Genomic DNA, 17721 nt, shown 5'->3' on the forward strand with positions numbered 1-17721 from the left:
CAAGAAATGTTTGGTGAATGAAGAGTTGAGTGAATGGATGGATCCCAATATAATTGAGAGTTATCTATGATTCACTGGTGAACATAACAGAGAACCTCTGTTCTAACTAGATACACACGTTGTCAGTGTAGAAGGAGCCATAGTTTTACTAGGTGAGAGTAAAATCTCAAAGCACTATTAACCTAACCCAGCCCCTTAGATTCTTGCTGACCTCATTGCTGTGCTATTTCTCCACTAGTAAGAGACCCACAGCTCAAAGTCAGACCTTGTAGCAGAAGCTGTGATTTGCACAGTTCTCTGCCTCACGTGAAGCAAAAGGTCCCTAGGTTCTGTATTATCACCCTGCTGTACACGTGGACTGTTCACCAGCACATTCTGATGGGGAGGCTGTTTTGATGTAGTGAAAAGGAAGTCTGCTCTGGCATCATAAGGTATTGGTGTGAGCCCTGGCACGGCCATTCTGTTGTGTGTCCTAATGGGAGGATGAAATGATATCACGCTTGTGAAAGTACTTAATAAAATATGAAATAGAGTGCACGGGAGAGATACAAGGATGCCAAGAGTGATGGTTTCCTCTGAAGTGCATGCAGGGACATACATAGGCTGTTTTCTGGCCCTGCTGGGCTCCCCGGGGCCCACACACCTCATCTTAGGGAGGGAAATACGGAGGTATGTTTCAGGGGGCCTCAGCGTGCTAAGGGCTTTGAGGAATAAAAGAGACACGTGGGAGAGGATCCAGTTTCGCTTCTTCCTTTACGCAGATCTTGAATAGACCAGCCTGAAAGTGTATTATTTAAAAGATTGGAGGGAGATCATAATTAAATATAAAGTAATTACTAAAATATGTATTTTGAGTGTTTTGAAAGGGACTTGAAACCATTTATTATCGTCTAAACCAAGCTATAAATAAAGGAAGATTTTATTTTTAGTCATACCTGCCAGGAGATGCAAGAGGTGGTTCTGTCTAGAGAGAACTATTGAAACCCATTGGTTCAAGAATGCTTCATGGGAAATTGAACAATGCAAACCTCCCATTGTCTCGGGGTCAAGAACGGTTTATAGAAATAAAAGCGCTTTTATTTGAAATGGAAAAGGTGCCATTTACCCTGTAATATTTAACCACCCCTCCCCTCCTCCTTAGATTACAGTGACAGAGCCCCTGTTTGCAAGTTGAGATTCCTCCTCCCCCCTCCCCCCCCCCCCGCCCCTCGGCTTGCTGCCTTTAGCCCCTAAGTGAACTCAGCTGGCAGCTCTGCGGGTATATTTCAAAAGAAGCCCCGGGGTCAGATTGTAGCCACTGCCAGGCACACCTCGGCCACACCCTGCCCCCTGCACATTCCAATAACAGAGTTTTCCTGGAACTCTGTTGAGAAACGTTCACAAGGACCTCAGAATGGGCTCTGTCTCCTCGTTTCAAGGAAGTACTAGACTTGCTCGGATGTAGTAGATGACGTGGTTTCCCCAGATTAATCATTTGCCAGATGATGCATCTGTTCTTTTGTAAAATCTTAATTTACGTGCAAAAAAAAATTAAAGAGGGGAATTAAACAGGACCAGGGTATGCTGTTGGGTAGATTGCAAGCTGCCAGGTTCTGTTCACCCAGCTCCCCAGTAGACATAAGCTCGCATTTTCACTTCGGAAGTTGTTCGTTTTCCTAGCATTGGACTGATAGCCCGTTTTCCTGACCTAAGGGAATAAAAATAAACAGGTTGCAACATATACAGTTTCAGATTTAGGTTTTGTTTTGGTGGTTAGAGGAGCTGGATTAAAAATATAGCCAGAGATGACTGCAAATTCCATAAGCAATTTGATCAATTGAATTAATTTATGTAGTAATTTTATTTAGTGTTTGAAGTGGCCAACACAGCACACAGGTCAAAAATCGGAAGATACAAAAGCAATTTTGGTGCAAAGCCTCTCTCTTTTCCTCTATCCTTGGCCACCCATTTCCCCGCCCCTTAAGCAACCAGTGTTCATTCTGATTCATTTAAACTGATACTTTAGCTGAAATCTTATTTTATTTGGATGCTTTATCAACATGACCTAAAGGATCAGAGTATGAGTTTGGGTCCTCGGGGGTGGGGTGGGGTGGGGGGAATAGCTACATAAAATATCCAGGGAGATGCCTTAGAGGAAATGCTCTAAGAGTGACACAATATAGAACCCAAAGCAGAATTCCATGTTTATTGTCAAGAAAAGTACCACAAGAGAGATCCCCCTGTGAAACCCCGAGTCTCCCCGTATACTTATCTGGACTTCTCTGTCTCTGGGTTTCCAGAACAGACTGTCCTCTTCTGCCTGTTGCATTTGTACTGAATCCTGGCACTGTGAATCTCCTATGATGCAAGATTGAATTTCCCGTTGCCATTTTTTCAGATAACAGCCCGCCGACAATGGAAGCACATTTATGATGAATTAGGCGGTAATCCTGGGAGCACCAGCGCCGCCACTTGCACCCGCAGGCATTATGAAAGGTAAGAAGCCCCTTCTTGTAAAGTCCTTGCTTAATTAAAAGTGTGTTCATTCAGGGACGCCTGGGTGGCTCAGTTGGTTAAGCGTCTGCCTTCGGCTCAGGTCATGATCCCGGGGTCCTGGGATCGAGCCCCGCATCGGGCTCCCAGCTCCACGGGGAGCCTGCTTGTCCCTCTGCCTCTGCCTCTCTCTCTATCTCTCATGAATAAATAAATAAAATCTTAAAAAAAAAAAGTGTGTTCATTGGAAGACACTTTTGGGGAAGGATAAGATAAGGGGAAGTCTGAAGGACCTTTCTGGAAATAGAAAATATCCTCTGGCATTTTACCTTGCATACCGCCTTGTGATTTTTTTAGGGGACATGGCTTTCTCTGGTTACAGGGGCTAAAATTAGATGTTCTTTTAGTTTGGTTTTATCCTGTGACCACCTATTTGACAATACCTCTTTATTTTTCCCCCACAAGCCTAGATTACTCAGTACATTCTTCGTAGGTTCATGTACTGGGAGAACCTTCAGCTTCTGGAAATCCTAAGTCTGCAGTGTTACTATGGGGTTGCCATGTAACCATATGGACATTGAAATGTTTTAATATTGAACGTATTAATACTGAAAAGTACGCACTTCTTTAATAAGGAAATTGGCCCCAGATAAGATCCATTGGGTTTTTTTCCCCATCTTGGTATTTTTTTTCTTCTATGGCTATGCTGTTGACCAAGAAAATCCTTTCTTGCCAAGCTTTGCATGGTTCAGTTTTCTAACACTTTCAGCCTCTCTCAGAAGGTGATGATCATGCAAACAAGAGGTAATGCTGCCTTAGCTGTTGTGAAGCTTCTCTCCACAGGAGTGTTTCCCCTTTGCATTAGGACTGTCGGTGCCCACAGCAGTGCAGGTCTGTTAGCAGATTCCTGCGTTACCCTTGCTCTGTGCTTCCAGTCCATCTTTAATTTGTTAGGGTCACACCAACTTCTTTATCGCTGGCATTTCATTTCCTTGCTGACATGTTGACTGACTCAGCAGCCTGGTTTCAAATTCAGAGCTTGTAAGATCCAAGCAGAGGGTGTGTGTGTGTGTGTGTGTGTGTGTGTCTGTATGTTTTAATAACCGTCATGGATGGAACGAAGTCAAGACACAGCTGAACAAACAGGCCAGTTAGCTTGCTAGTTTGAAAGGTAAAACAGAACTGCTAAGTGTGACGGCTGCTCTTTCCAAGTCCATTACCATTCCAGCTTCAACCCAGATGGATCCTACAAATGCATCTCCAGATACTGTTATCTAGAGGATCACCTCTCAGTCATATTTTGTTAAGTTTTAGTTATATTTTTATCTGTGTTGCATTTAGCGTAGAGCCCTGTTAGGATAGCCATTCAATGAAACTTAGAAAGTTTTTGTAGATATAATCATAGTAAACTAGGCTGGGTTTAGTAACCCATGAAAAATCCCCACAAAGTAGTAGCAAGAGATTGCCTTACTTGTCGGGGTAATGATCCACAAGGATTTTTTTTTTTTTTAATGGTAACAGGAATTCAAATTATTACTCTTCCTAGCATTGTTTTCAGTATACTACATCAGTTTTTCAAATGTGAGTGTTATTTCTCTCAGTATTTAATATAAAACCTACATTCTCACTGGACATAACAGGGGCACCACTGAAATCCTAGTACAAAATAGCATCAGTATCTCAGGTGAGTGTTGTGTAAAGAGCACGGAAGGGAACACATTCAGCTTAGTGTTGACTTCTGAGTCCAGGCTTTAATCAGAGCATTTTCATTAGAAACTCTGTCTGTATTTTCAACTCTGTCTATATGTTCGCTGATAGTGAACCTCCCGTACCTCCATCTGCAAATGTTCCCGACACCTGAATCATCAAACTTCAAAGATCACATAGTTAAAATTTGCAAAAAAGAGCGTATCTCAACTGTTAGCTAGTTTACCCAGTTAAAGAATGAAAATTAATCAAACATATTACAGAGCATCGCATGGTCAAAAAACAGATTAGGTTTGGGATGGAAAAAGGATTGGGTCTGATAGTAGAGTGAGTGTGTGTGTGTATAATGAACTCAAGCAGTTATGTGGATGAAAATAGCCTCAATCTTAAATGAAATACCAGGATATATTCTTTTGAAGACTGTACTTTGTTTCATGATTTACCTCATCTGGAGTAGTAGAATCCCAAATGCCTTCAATCAGTCAAATTGGAAAATTCTAGTCGAGATACCTCAAACTTTAGCTACTAGGAAACATTATTTAAGATTCTTTAAAAATGTCTCTTCTCTCCTCATTCTTGGGAGTAAAGGAGTATTTCATATAGGTTTGGTCTCCCACTGGATTAAATTTTTTGAAAGGCTATGTCACCCACTCTGCTAAATCTAGAATTTGTTGGGTCAGTGTGTATCAGTCGGGATGCAGTAAGGAAAATAAAAACCACACCAGGAGGGGCACCTCGGTGGCTCAGGTGTTGAGTGTCTGCCTTTGGCTTAGGTCATGATACCAGGGTCCTGGGACTGAGCCCCGCATCAGGCTCCCTGCTCGGCGGGAAGCCTGCTTCTCCCTCTCCCACTCCCCCTGCTTGTGTTCCCTCTCTCGCTATGTATCTCTCTGTCAAACAAATAAATAAAATCTTAAAAAAAAAAACAAAAACTACACCAGGTATTCAACAAAGAGAATCTACTATAGGGAATTATTAAAACAAACGTAAAGCACAATGTTAATATGGAGGAAATAACCACAGGTTCCCTGGGGTCAAGAGAATAGGAGAAAGGGGGTTAGGGTGTTGCCACCCAGAAGTTTAGAGAGTATGCCTCACAGAGCTGGGGTTCAGATTCCTCCCTGGGAGAGGCTCCCAACCACTGCTGATCATTATTGAGCTCAGAGGTGGAACACCACGGAGCTAGGCTCAGACCTGAAGAGGCAGTGCTCCCTGGCTGGTGCTGGACCTCAGAGCAAATGCCATAAAACTGTTCTGGGATTGTTGACAGAAGCTAAAGGCTGGAACCAACTGCTGCTGCTAAATTACTGTTGGGTTGGCCCTGAAATGAACAGCAAGCAAAATAGAAAGAAGGTGTCCTTCTTCCCCTCCCCTGGGCTCCTCGGGCCCCATTTGCAGGACCCCAAAAGGAAGACAGCTGATAAAAGAGACATGTAATCTGCAGAATCCCAGTCCCAGCATCATCAAGCAGAGCACAGAAGAGTAGATTTGGGGCTGAGACAACAGTCAACCGCCAAGTGGGACCCCCAATATGGAAATCCCTACACAGAGATAGAAACCCAGGTTAGAACACAGCTGTCCCGGGTCAATTAGCAAGGTCCTTCATCCTTCCTTGTATATCCTTTCACCATCTAGGCCCCTTTCACATTGCTGAGATCAGATACAAGGGGTGTCTTGAGTGGTTAGTAGTTAACAATAGTGAAGTACTAAAATTTGCAGATAATTGACTCAAAAAAAAAAAAAAATGAGACTCCAGGGGGTGCCTGCATGGCTCAGTTGGTTAAGTGGCTGCCTTCAGCTCAGGTCATGATCCCAGTGTCCTGGGATGGAGCCCCACATCAGGGTCCCTGCTCAGTGGAGCATCTACTTCTCCCTCACCCTCTCCCTCCCCCCGCTCATGCTCTCTCTCTCTCTCAAGTAAATACATAAAATCTTAAAAAAAAAAAAAAAAAAGGAGACTCCACTTAGAATTATACCAGACTCACTCATTTTGAGCCAATCATAATCTGAAAGGAATCACCTATGTTCCTGTGTGTTGTGATCGGGAGAAAAGTCTGGGGGCAACTTCTCTGGCTGTCTTACGTCTTACTTCTCTTTACTGGTTCTACCAGAGAAGGGCGGAGGACACTCAGATCTGTCCCAGGGATGAGAAAGTGTTCTGCTTTGGTCAAAGAAGAGGCTGAAGCTCTTGGCTAAAACTGTGCTTAGAGGACTTGGTAGATTTCATTCCTTCTTGCTAGTTACAGGCTACCCTAACACAAAACAGACAGAACTAGATTGGTGAAGGGCCACCGTTTTCAAGAAGGTTGAAGAAGTTGAAAAAGATCAGGATGTTGTGGGCAAACATCTAGTCTGGAGATGCCCGTGGACATGTTTCAAACCTTTCCCATCAGATCAGGGTGACCAAGTTCATCCTGTGCAACCAGTCATCTCGTGTTCTTCTTTTCACCCCAATATGCAGACGTGGTCCTTTTCCTATTTCCCTACCACCAGCTTTGCTTCCCTCGAAGATGAAGAAGAAATGAGTGCTCTACTATGCATTATCCACTGATTTATTTTTCATGTGGTGGGGTTCATGTTTCCAGTAAATGTTTTCATTTTCCAACAAGAAAAAAGTAGCTGGTTCCTCAGTAAATATTACTTGTATATTAGTTGGGCACTTTTGGTTTATTAATGAGTGTAATAATGAAAGTGTGGGTTGTTGAAAAGAATCAATGGGTGTTTTTATTTAAGGCACAGCAGAAATGGTACAATGCCTGTGAATGCATCATTGTCGCTGAAGGCCTGACTCATCCAAACTTGCCTCTGATTGGTTTAAATCAAATAGGTCCAAGCACTTCATAAAAATGTCTTTGTCAGCCTGGTGTTGCTTCCAAACCTATTCATCTCTGTCAGTTTTTAATATTAGTACCAGGCTCCTGGCCATAGTCCATTACTACTGTACTTAATTGCTCATGTTACAGCTGATCACCAATATAAAAAGCATTAATGTTTCCCCATCGCGAGACTGTTGCTATGTGGATGTCTCAAACTCAGCAAAGCTCATGAAGTGTGGTTATTCTAGACACTTCTTGCTTGGGATTTATAGTAAAGTTACTATAGGTTGTAACTCAGAGAAAAATGCCCACCTCTGGCTGGGCGGGACCCTTCTACGTAGAACATTTTCTTCCTTGTCTGACTCTCCATTTAAGGTGTCCCAAATCACCTTTCTGAGGAAAGGAATAAAAAAAAGGAAAATGGTTATTTTTATGGAATTCTCTTAGCTTGATTTTCTGGAATAGCAATTCACTTTAAAGACTTTGTTTTCACGTGCAGATGTGTTTTCCTTTTTAGAAAAATGTTTTTTAAGCACATGCAAGAGGCAAAAAAAAATCTTCACACAGAATACCAGATTACTGGTGTGAATTTTCCTGAACGAATTGTATGGTGTGTGTCTGAGGAGTACATGAAGTTGTTATTAAGGATGGAAAAAGGAGCATTAAGGCAAAAGGACTTCATGATGTGCTTTTCTGAGTATTTAGAAAATCAAGATCAGAGACAAACGTATTTGTTTATGGGGGAAATGAGTAACGACGCTTCATCTTCATACATACATAATGCCCAATTTAGAATTCTCATCTTTTGCTTTTCCCATGAGCATTCCCCAGGCAAGACTGTCCTGCCGCAGGGCTGGGGTGCCTTCCTTCGCCGTGACTCGGGGTGAGCCGGACCCAAGCCAGATGCATCTGGGCAGAACCCGAGTGACAGTCAGCTAAACCTCTTGCCTTTCTTCTCTGAAGGTAGAAGGCAGAGCGTGGGAGGGTCACCTTTTGAGTAAGATAAATACGTGCTTTAAGGTAAATGCCAAAAAGATATCAAGTTCTAAGGAACTCAGCTAATCACTTTGTGAGGAAAAAGTCAAGGGGGAAAGTAAGGTGAGTTACAGCTTTCTTTATGTCCAGGACACAATGTGATGTAGTCTTGCTCATTTTGATACCCCTGAAGTTAATCAAGACCCAATTCAGAAAGACACGGGCAAGATCTCAGTATCTGAGATCTGAGAGGTGCCTAGGTCATCCTCTAGACCAATGTTCCTCGAGTGAGGCTTTCTGGCCCGTGTGTGCTCGTGTGAACAGAACAGTTAACAAATGAGTGTTATGTTATACTTACACAGCAGCCTGCCAGGATAATTTTATGTCCATTGAAAGTAATAAAACATTGGGGCTTATATTTTATGTGCCTTGCTTTAAATTTCATTTTTCTACTAATTCATTTTCATGAATTCTGAATTTTACAAAAGTGTCTGTCGGCAACAGACAGGAAATTTAAAAATCTAGTCCTTCCCGTCAGGTCGCTGAGGGAGCCTGGCTCCACACCACTGGTCACAACCTCAGATGTATATGGGGGAGGTGGTGCAGGTGGCCAGGTAGGAGAGTAGGAAGCTGGCACACATAGCCCAGGCCAGAGAGGCCCGGTGGGATCAGCCAACACCATTGTCTTGGGCAGATGGAGGCTCAGTACTGTCAGACCTTCCATGTTTTCTTGATAACTTTTATGTGAAGTCACCTGGCTTACAAATACTAGATCCAGGATTTCTGAAAATATTTTACACAAGTTAAACTAAACACACCCCACGGCAAAGGTAGCCTACAGGCTGCCAAGTTCTGTGAGGACTGAACCATCTTTGGCACTGGGCTAATCCAGTCTCTGCACAAATGCCCTGCGGTTGGGGGGCAAGAAAGAAGAGCCACCATTGAAGGTGCTTTTCATCTAAACACTCTGCCACGTGCTGAGCAAGACACCTTCTGTGGCTGCCCATTGACCCGACCTTGCCTTCTGAGGCTGACTCTTTCAGTGCATGCCATTTCCTTGGTGATGGGCCTCCATAAGCTTGGCTCCTCTCTCACTTCAAGTCCTCCTAGTCCATTCAGCCATGCCTCAGAGCACGACTTACGGATTTTCACCAGCTTGGCCTGCTGTCATGTGGATGCCTCCAATCTGTGTTACTCAGGCTACCCAAAGCGATTCCAGATAGAGCATATCGTACCTCTTGGGATGTAGCGGGATCAGTCTATCGACATAGCCTAAGATTACATTTGAAATTGGTGAGAAGCCCTCTCCTAGTGGCTGGTTTCTTTTTCTGGGGTAGGATAGATTTGCCATTTGAGTGACTGCCTTTTTCCTTTGCTGCTGCCCTCAAGAGCCAGTGGGTGTTTTTTGAACGTCTACCACATGCACAGCACCCTCTGGGATAATGCAAACGTATGAGCCAGAGAGTCTGGAATAGGGCTGGCAGACGATGAGGAGGTGCCCATGCTACCACATTCATGGCAGAAATTGCGAAGGGAACATGAAACTGCTTTCCATGAGCTCAAGCTCAGCTTCAGAACCCTTCTCAGTATGGCACCCCCAGGCCATTACTACCGACTCATTAGAACCGGAAGGTGCTGTGATCCTTGGCTTACCTAACTTATCATACGATTCGACTCATAGTCCATACGTACCTGAAAGAGAGTTAGATACTTAAGGCTATAAAAAACCTCAGGTAAGTAAGTAATTGATACAAATAGCAAGTTCAACAGGGATCAAAGGAGAAGAGCAAATTTTCGGCTGGAATGAGCAAAGTCTTCCAAGAGGATCTAGACTTTGAACTCGATCTTAAAGTGTTAGGTTATAACTTGAGGATCATCATATATTGCTTAAAATATTCAGCTGTTGAATTCGAGACCGGTGAAGATACTAATTTTGAGGATATGGATCATGGGCTCTTGCTTTCCTGGAGTCTCCCCAGTGCACTCAGGACAGCATCATGAACATATCAGGGACTCAGGGATTAGGGGTTGAATGAATTAAATTAAATCCAAACAAAAAGGATAGTTTCCTCTAGGAAATGTGTGTCAGGAGGTAGGGAATAAGGTGGTAGAAGAAGCTGTCAGGTGAATACTAAGGCGGAATTTCCAAACTGGATACACCCAAGGCAGATATTACAGTTTATCTTTTCAGTGTCTATTGACTGTCTTGCCCCGAAGTCCAATGGGTAGACCATGCCCCATCCTCACCCATGGGCACCCATGGTGGAGTTGACTGGTCTATGGACTTGCAGCTCCTTTCTAAACACTGGCTTGGTGATGGGGGCTCTGGCCAATGGGCACAGCAAGTAGCCGTCTGCAGCACTGCCACATACGCCCTCTCATCAACCTTTCCCCAAACCCGCAGAAGGCTTCCTGGCTCTTATCCACAGCCAGCAGCCCTGGGAAAATCGAACAAGGTGCCGAGATTCAGGCAGGCTGAGGCACAGCCACTGCTCTTCTGTCTACACCCCACCAAGCTTGTTCTTGGAGACCTCCAGAATTTCTCCCGAAAGGACAGTCCGATAACTTCATAAGCAAAAGTCTCCCTCTATATCACTCAGCATGCTTAAAATGCTCTGATACCTTTCCAATGCCTGGATATTTCAAGAAACTTTTAAAAAGGAAAACAAAGCCCTCGCCAGGCCCTGGAGTAGAAAAACTGGTTTCTGTTTAAAAAAAAATAAACAACAGCCTTTGAAAAAGTCTCTATTTAAAAATTCTTAAATTTGCCTCTAAATGCAAGTTGTAATTAATAGAAGTCAGAGTTTACACTCTAGAGTGTAAAAACACCCTTGGGCACAAACTAATCAAGTGTGTGTGTCATGCTGTAAACTACAGCAAGCTCTTTGTTTGACCCAAAAAAAAAAAAAAAAAAAAAAGCTTGCCAAACAGCAGTTTTTGTCAGACTCCTTTATTGTCTCACTTTTGTTTTCTCCCTACCACCCCCCTACTCTCACCCCTTTGAACCTGGCTATAGTATTTAAGAAACTTTGCAGGTCCGATGTTTTATTGATAGTTTTCATCAAGCATGAATTTAAATGTGAGAATAGATTAGGTGTCTTAGCCCCTTTTCTTTTTGATAAATAACAAGAGGTTTCTACTTATGATTTTCTGTCCTCAGGGCTTTATCATTAAGATTAAATAACTGTACTCTCAAGCATGCCACTGCACAAACATCTTTTCAATTACGTGAGTAACAGATGCCTTCACAAAGGAACTATTGAAAATTCAGAGAGCCTGTTTCCAAAAAAGAGAGAAAAAAAGTATCAGATGATAGAAGAATGTAATTGTTTACCATTAAAATATATCCTTAACTCTTCCACTGAAAACCTCTTGGAACATTTTGGTTTTATACAAGTTATTACAAAGTTCGATCAAAATAATAAATGTCGGGGGAATTGTTGAACATTTCAGAAGCTCTGTAACCTCTGGTATCTCACATACGTGGGACCCAAATGCCATAGTTGTTTGCTTGTTTTTACACAATGGACACTGCCTGCCTTCGTTGGTGGGGTGCTCACTATGTTGAAAACACTGTAGTTACATTTGTCTATTAATCTTGAAATAATGTTCATCTGCCCTTGAAATGGATCCATGCAACTGGATTCTGAGTTAGTCATTGTTTTGCTGCTGGCACTCTGGAGGGCTGAGTGCTGTGTATGGTCTGTGTCCTCTGTTGTGAGCATGTATTTCAATCCCTGGGGCATAAAGTCGGCCTTTCTGAAATCCATCCCAAGGTCTTCAGTTGAAAGGCCTGGGGCTAACATTGGTCTAGACCCTTTTAGAAGTGGCAAGGAGGCATCATAGAAGCAAAGCCCCTGAGGAGCTTTCGTTCTAGCTGGGGAGGCCATGAGAACCTCAAGTGTGTGTGTAAAATTAAGTGCTACAGGCTGGAATTCATCGAGGATATGGTTCTTGAGTTTCTCCTGATCCAACCAGAGTCGCCACCTTTTAGAGAATCTTGGCCTAGTTATCCTGGCGTTTTGTAAGAGGAGCACTGTGCCCAGTGCCCGAGCCACAGGGCTGCTTCTGTTGTAATGGGTTGACTCTTTGTGGAATGGCCTCTGAGAAAAGGAGAATGCTCACCCTGATTTTTTTAGTGCCTTAAGGGCTTAGGGTTTTCTTAAGCTAGGGATGATCAGTTCAATACCTCATCGGTGGTGCTTTTTAGACAAGATATGAAAATGCACTACTACCCTGCTGATATGAAGGCAGCTCAGAGAGGCAGGCCGATCTGTGTTTGAACTCAAATTTTGGCACTTAATAGCTGCATGCCTTTGACTAGTCATTTAGTTATTTCACTCTGAACCTCAATTTCCTCATCCATGAGATGAGGATAAAATAATGTATCTGTATATACTTCTTTTTGTAATGGTTGGACGTAAGGTATGCAAAATGCCTGGTATTAAGAGGCACTTAATACATGGTGGACACTATTAATATCGTAATGCCTAATCAATATATAAGAACAACCAGAAGTTGTCCTCCCCACCCTCCCACCTCACCTTTTCACCAAGATCCTCGTAGACCAACGCAACTCCAGTTCAGGGGTCCTGCTGTCCTCAAGCTACCTCTCTCATGTTGACAACCCTTTATAGGAGTCAAGCTGCCATCTTGCTGGCAGGCTCCTTTTTTTCTTTCTTTGCTTAGGGTTACAGCCACTCCAGGACCATAGAGGAAGGTGTCAGAGTCATTAATGGGTCTAAGAAACAACTCTCCCACCACTTCCAGGGGCAAAGAGACAGAATTAGTGCCTTCAAAAAAGTTTCTCATTCACCTTCTACTGCCTCTTGAGTAGGTAGTGGTAGGCAGGTAATTTTCCCAAGAAAGAGCTTTTCTGAAGACAAGTGGCCATGTATTGTTGTTGATAATAATGGGCCACATACCTTTTGGGTATCTTACACAGAATACAAATGATGTGATTTATACCCACTTCCTCATTGAAGAGCTCGGTACAGTTTACCCTTGGTGAGCTCATCTAAGCTAAGTCTTTTATACAGAATCCATGCGGCATTCTCCCGTTGCTTTCTTGGCTCACATGAGTCCTGCCTTGGGCTCAATTCTCCGTGACCTACATGTCAGCATGGACTCTCCCTCCATGGTTTGATGCTCAAAGCCTTCAGTTCACCTCTTCATCTGTTGGAGGGGGATACTGGAGACATTTTTCTCAGCTCTCTTGGTTACTGATATTTTGCTTCTCACACTCTGCACACTATTTTTTCTGCTTTACAGGAACTCACACCATAAAACCAAGGAGATCTTTACCCAGGGCCCACATCTTTCTCAGATGGAGCTTGGCTTTTAAAAGGACAGGAACAAAGTTTCTTCTGTACTCAGTGAGTGTTGTGCCCACTGAGGAAACATCCCACTTTTGTGCACACTGGCGTAGCACATTTGTGTACTTGACTTTGGTCGTGGTGCCTATCACCCAAAGGCTCTTTGGCCATCTTGGTCATGGTCTGGAACCCTGAGAGGTGAACCCTATGTGAGATTAGAAACTTTCTATTCTTCTTGGAACCTCAACCAGTGTGCATACATCACCTTCAAACAAGAAAAATATACCTTCTATTGGCTCCATATTTGGTGAAAGATTGCTTCCCACACTTCGCAGTGAAGTTACATTTTCAATTTCTGGCTGAGAAGGGAAATGTCTGGCCAAGCCTTAGAATTTATCAACCCTGGAATCAACTTGGAGGTATAATGACTTCATCTGGGATCAGATCAGGTCCGAAGCCCCAGTGGAACCAATATGTCATTTCTTTTCTACGACTGTGAAAAAAACCTAATACGTGTAAGAATAGCAGTAGCATTTTTGCCCTGACCTGCACACCAACTTTTTTTCCCTCTGCCCCTAAGATATTCTGTTCCAAGGGCACCAGCAGATCTTTGGGCCTAGACTTTTTCACACGTCTGATGCCCTAAAAGTGTCTGCAGGGTAGCGAGGGTGAGTTCGAGGATCAACTTGAACAACCTAAAAATTTCCTGCTTTTTTTCCCCAACTCTCCAACGAATTTGAATCAGTTCTAGACAGTATTATAATATCGTTTTGCAGAGCTCTATAAATAGATGGATTCTCATTTCTCCTAAGCACTATTTGCTCAATGTTTTGGCCCCAAAGTTCAGTCATTCCATGCAGGCATTAATCAATACAGAAGATTATTAGTGGTTACTCGTTCAGATGAGATTTGACATTATTTTCCCTCTGCCTATGGGGAGGGAAGGGGGAAGGCTGCCTAATAAAGATGAAGAGTCTTTTCTTCTTTTGTATGAAATGCAAATGATGAGGACATGTGCCATACACAGTTCTGGAGTGTGAGGCTGCCGGTTTTTGTTGAGAAAGAGAGGCAAGACCCCGGAGGATTTTAGAATTTGTAAATATAAAATTATCTGCCTTGGTGTTTAAAGAGAATAATAAAAGGGAGAAAGAGTTGGCAGGTTGCCAGATTACTTACATTACAGTAATAGATTTGCTGACCCCTGATTCTGCTGTAGAGAAATGTATTGAATTTTTCATAATATCAGATGAGGCAGATCTAAAAACCTAGTAGACGGCGCACCATTATTTAACTTTAGATTTAACAAAGCCGAAATCTTTTCAAACCAGCAATTTCTTGTATGATGATAATTTAGTGGCTCAGATGCTAATAAATCAAGGTTATAATGCTATTGATTTGTTAATTTTAACTTGGGTTGATTTTGAGTCGTCTTTATTTTTAAAAAGGGAAAAAAGAGAAAGGAGAAGGAGAAAAAAAATCTTGCTTTCACAGTGACTGAATTTAATAAGAATCTTGGTGATAGCAAAAGGCCCCCCTACTGTTTCTGCTTTGGGGTGGAAAATGTTATTCTTGTATTATTCCTAGGGAAAATAAAATCTCATGCTGCTACAAATCTTATGCCTATGGAAAGATGTTATTTTTTAATACATGATGGCTTACCTATTTCAGAACCATTAATGGCTTCGTAAATAAGCATTTTGCTAATCTGAAATGTGAAATCTGGATAATAATAAAGGCCCATTTATCTGCCTAGCTTTCAATTCCCAGAGTAGATGTAAATCAGGGGTAAAAATCTCTCTGGATTTTCTAATGAATATATTGCTTCTCTTCCCCATTACTTCCGCCCACCTAAAACCCAGCCCACATTCTTAGAGTTGCAGCCCATTGAAAATATTTCTCCTGTGTAATGAGTTCTTGGGGGCTGGGGTGCATTTTTGCTTTTATCTGTATAGTTTAGAAACTGATTAAATCTTTGTTGTACTACAAATATTTGAGGAATAATCATCCGCAAGGCACAGGCATGTTGCATTATACTAGATTCTTGATACAGTATGAACCTCCTCAGCTTCCTGCATTGGGCAATGTTGACCTTAATATTGGCTAACCTGTTTGTAATGGTATCACATGTACGCTAAACGTTTAAATGTTCAGAAACCTATAATAGCTTTCATCCTCTTGCACTGTAAAAACTTCTAATAATCAAATGATAAGATCATATCCTGTGGGGTAATTGTGTTGTACTGTGACAGGATAACTGAAAAAACACTCAATGAAAATCGCACCAAACGGAAATCACTATATGAACAGCGATTGTTTGTGTGCTGGGTGAGACCGTGCCCTGTTCTTCAGGGCTTAGCTGGTCATATTTCTACTTGTTTCCTTTTAGCTGCTGCCTTTCTTGTTTTATTTTGGGAACCTTTTTTCCCTGAGCCACTATAATTATCTTTTAGTGATTTAGAAGGGGGGAGACCACTCAATCGACCTTTACACGCACACACACACACTCGCTCCCATAGACTCTCCCTCTGGAAGTCTTGAACAAGCAAGGCTTGTGTTTGGATTCAGTTTTACCTTAGTCATGCCTCTTTCCAGATACAAGAAACATTTAATTCCACATTTCCTGCTTCTGGCTTTAGGCCTTTGACCAGCAAAGTGAAATGTATTTTTTACTGCTGACGACCAGCCAGCTGCTGAGTTGAGTGAAGAAGAAAAAAAAAAAAAGAAAGAAAGAAAAGAGGAAGAAAAAAAAAAAAAAGGAATGAAATGGAAATGTTGCCCTGCTTCTTGAATTGGCAAAGTTGTGTGAGAAAATTCAAGTCTCCTTAGCGCCCACCCCTCTGGAGGGCCTGGTGGGGAGGTGAGGGGTCCTCTGGGGCCCGGGCTGGGTGTGTGCCCCACCCAGTTCTCTGCCTCCTCTCCCCCTCTCCCCTCACTCTCTGCAAGGCGGGCTCCTCAAGGTGTCGCCGGCTCAATAAGGAATGAAGTCAAGGGCAAGGGTGGTCCCAGCAAACAGCCACCGTCGGAATACCCAGACTTCAGTGCTGCTCGGGTTCCCATGGCAACCAAACACCAGTAAAACAAACCTATCTGTCCCAACAATAAAAAATGTTTTCATTAAAGTCTATTTAAAACATTTTTTTTCCAGTGTAAAATATTCGATGCCTTTCGCTCCCAGACAAAAATCCCCAACCTGCCGATGTTAAAGGGGATCAAGTCCCCGGCAGAACCCTACAGATAAAAGGGATTGGGGTAAGGTTGGGGACTTTACAGACGAGACAGGATAAGTTCAAGTATGAACAAGATTGCTTTTTCCTCTCTTCTTCTGCTTAGTTATGCTTTTTATTATATAAACATTAACTGTAATATTACAGTGGGAAGCAGGTATTTGGCAGCCATATATTATTTTAGTAAGTCTACATAGAGAGAACAGTTTCCAGTTTTAGCAGCTGTAACATGTTTAAACTCAGTTTGTAATGGGATCTGAAGATAACTATTCCCCATGGGCTGTGTTGATCTTCATGGCTGGCCCACTGCCAGATGGAGGGCTCGAAACTATTATCCACGCCTCCTTGCACATACCTTGTCCGAGCATGCTCAGTAAATGAATTTTGTTTCTAATATGTTGTAAATTGGGATTTCATTTTCCCATAATTTACTTGGTATTTCATTGAACATTGAAATATTATCACAAATGCCCCCACGTCTGTACTCGCAAACCTGAACAGTTGTGTGTGTTTAAGGAGCTGAGATCCAGATTGCATGGTTAGAAACCAATTTCAGGATAGCTAACAGATATCCAAACCAAAGAAGTTTTTGCCTGGAAGTCTTAGTTTAAAAATAATTAGGGTTCCCAATATTTGAACAGATTTATGTTGTTTATAAGCCAAGTACATTTTCTTCACTGAGTCAACTTGTCTTATTTAAAACAAATTATGTTTGCTGTATTAAAGTTCATATTTTTAAGGCTGAGTCTTGTATTAATCCCACAGTGAGTCATTAATCATACCAAATGCATTATAAAAACTTTAATCACTGAAGTTGAAACTGAGATTGTAATGCAATCCATCCCTTTTAATTACATCAGCTATTTTTCCCTTTCAGATCAAGAGCTATGTCGCAAAGGGAAAACAGATTAAAACTAGAGCTGTTTGATGTTTCTCTTTTTAGAACAATTTTATGTACTTTGTTTTAAAAGTTATATAATTAAAGTGCTTGAATTTTTCAGCCCTCTGATTTTTGTGGCTTGAGTGGTCTGTCCTCCTTCCTTCTCTCCGGGGACCTCTTTTGTTTGGCACCCCAAAACGGAGCTCATTCTGGAATCCCCTGCCCGCCTCGGAGCTCAGTTGAAGACAGCTGTCTCTCAGCCCCACTGTGCTTGCTTCCCATTAGCCTCTTTATCTTAGGTGTCTGGTTTATATTTTGACGTGAATGAAAAC

At 42.3% G+C, this 17721-nt stretch overlaps 1 protein-coding gene across 3 annotated transcripts in view; it reads left to right on the plus strand.

Annotated features, from left to right (window-relative positions):
• The window catches only part of ARID5B (AT-rich interaction domain 5B), a 180361-nt gene that overhangs the window by 152165 nt on the left and 10475 nt on the right, over positions 1-17721 (plus strand). For all 3 annotated transcript variants that reach the window (XM_045877911.3, XM_064594675.1, XM_045877912.3), the window contains one exon: positions 2378-2475. In XM_045877911.3, coding sequence (XP_045733867.2) covers positions 2378-2475 — 98 coding nt within the window. The remainder of the gene's footprint in view (positions 1-2377; positions 2476-17721) is intronic.

The sequence above is a fragment of the Mirounga angustirostris genome, unplaced genomic scaffold (assembly GCF_029215605.1).
Source record: "Mirounga angustirostris isolate CCGP_5_RB_7025 unplaced genomic scaffold, mMirAng1.0.hap1 SCAF_6, whole genome shotgun sequence".
Lineage (NCBI taxonomy): Eukaryota > Metazoa > Chordata > Mammalia > Carnivora > Phocidae > Mirounga > Mirounga angustirostris.